This window comes from Malurus melanocephalus, unplaced genomic scaffold (assembly GCF_030028575.1).
Source record: "Malurus melanocephalus ecotype Western Australia unplaced genomic scaffold, MMel_1.1 scaffold_6247, whole genome shotgun sequence".
Lineage (NCBI taxonomy): Eukaryota > Metazoa > Chordata > Aves > Passeriformes > Maluridae > Malurus > Malurus melanocephalus.
In genome coordinates this window covers 1-1562 of record NW_026629478.1, presented here as the reverse complement: position 1 = coordinate 1562, position 1562 = coordinate 1, and the positions used below count along the sequence as shown (strand labels likewise).

The window sequence follows — 1562 nt, the reverse complement described above, 5'->3', positions numbered from 1 at the left end:
CATTCATTTCTATTTGCCCTCAACAAAGATGGCGCCCGCGCGGCTTCACTTCCCGCCGCCATTTTGCCGCCCCCCCCTCAGCCTCTCCCGCTCCCAAAATGGCGCTGCTCAGCGTCCTCCGCTCGGATCTTCCAAAATCCTTTTTAGGGCTCCCAAAAACTTTTCCCGACGATTCCGAGGAATTTTCCCAAATCCTTCGGGACCCCCCGGGACCTCCGCGGTTTTTGGCGGCTCCTCCGTGGGGTTTTGAAGCGGCTCCGGATGGTCCCGGTTTGGCGATGCTTCACGGCACCACAACTTTGGCTTTTAAGGTGAGGAAAAAGGGGAAAAACGCCCTAAAATTTAATTTTTTGGAGCGTTAAATTGTGTTTGGGAGAGTCGGAGTGGCGTTTGCGTGGGAAATTTCCAAAATTTCAGTTTGGGATCCTAAAAATGGCTCAAAGGGACCAAAAAAAGTCGATCTGGGGCTTTAAATTCTCTCAGGGGAACCAAAAATTCAATTTTAGACACAAAAATCCCTCGGGGAGCCAAAAATTGCATTTGGGGCATTTCAGTCCCTCAGGGGAAGCCAAAAATTCAATTTTGGGACTTAAAATCACTCACGGGAAACCAAAAATTCCATTTAAGGACCCAAAAATTCAATTTTGAACCCTAAAATCCCTCAGGGGAACACAAAATTCTCCGGGGAGGGGGTGGGGTTGTCCCTAAAAACTCGTAAAATGCTTTAAAATTTATATTTTGTTTTTTCTCTCCCTTTTTTCCCCTTTTTTCCCCTCTTTCCCCCTTTTTTTTTCTCCTTTTCTTTCTCTCTTTCCTTTTTTTTCCCCATTTTTCCTCTTTTTTTTCGGGTTTTCCCCATTATTTTTCCCTTTCACCCCATTTTCCCCCCTTTTCTCTCTCTAAAATCCCCATTTTTTTCCCTGTTTTTTCCATGTTTTTCCCCATTTTTCCCTCATTTCTACCCATTTTTTTCCATTTTTGTAAAATCCCCATTTTTTTCCGTTTCACCTCTTTCCTGCCATTTTTCTCTCTAAAATCCCCATTTTTTCCCCAATTCTCCCCATTTCTCCCCATTTTCTCCCCATTTTTCCCCATTTCTTTTCTGTTTCTCCCCATTTTTCTCTCTAAAATCCCATTTTCGCCCATTTTTCCTCATTTTTTCCCCATTTTTTCCCCATTTTCCTCTCTAAAATCCCATTTTTCCCCTTTTTCCCCATTTTTCCCCCTTTTTCCCCATTTTTTCTCCATTTTTTTCCCATTTTCCCCCATTTTCCCCCATTTTTTTCCAATTCTTTCCCCATTTTTCCCCATTTCTCCCCATTTTTTCCCCATTTTTCTCTCTAAAATCCCTATTTTTTTTCCAATTCTCCCAAATTTCCCCAAATTCCCCAATTTTCTCCCCATTTTTCCCCCCAGACCCCTCACGGCGTCACCGTTGCCGTCGATTCCCGCGCCACGGCCGGTTCCTACATCGCCTCCCAATCCGTGCTCAAAGTTTTGAGGATAAATTCCCGAATTTTGGGCACCATGGCCGGCGGCGCCGCCGATTGCTCCTTCTGGCA

General features: G+C 44.7%; 1 protein-coding gene across 1 annotated transcript; it reads left to right on the top strand.

Annotated features, from left to right (window-relative positions):
- Positions 1–72: 72 nt before the first annotated feature.
- Positions 73–1557, top strand: LOC130588543 (proteasome subunit beta type-5-like; the record flags this gene model as incomplete). Its single annotated transcript, XM_057389453.1, has 2 exons — positions 73–311; positions 1417–1557. Coding segments are annotated over exons 1-2 (354 nt in total), but the record flags the coding sequence as incomplete, so codon positions are not given.
- Between the last annotated feature and the right edge of the window lie 5 nt (positions 1558–1562).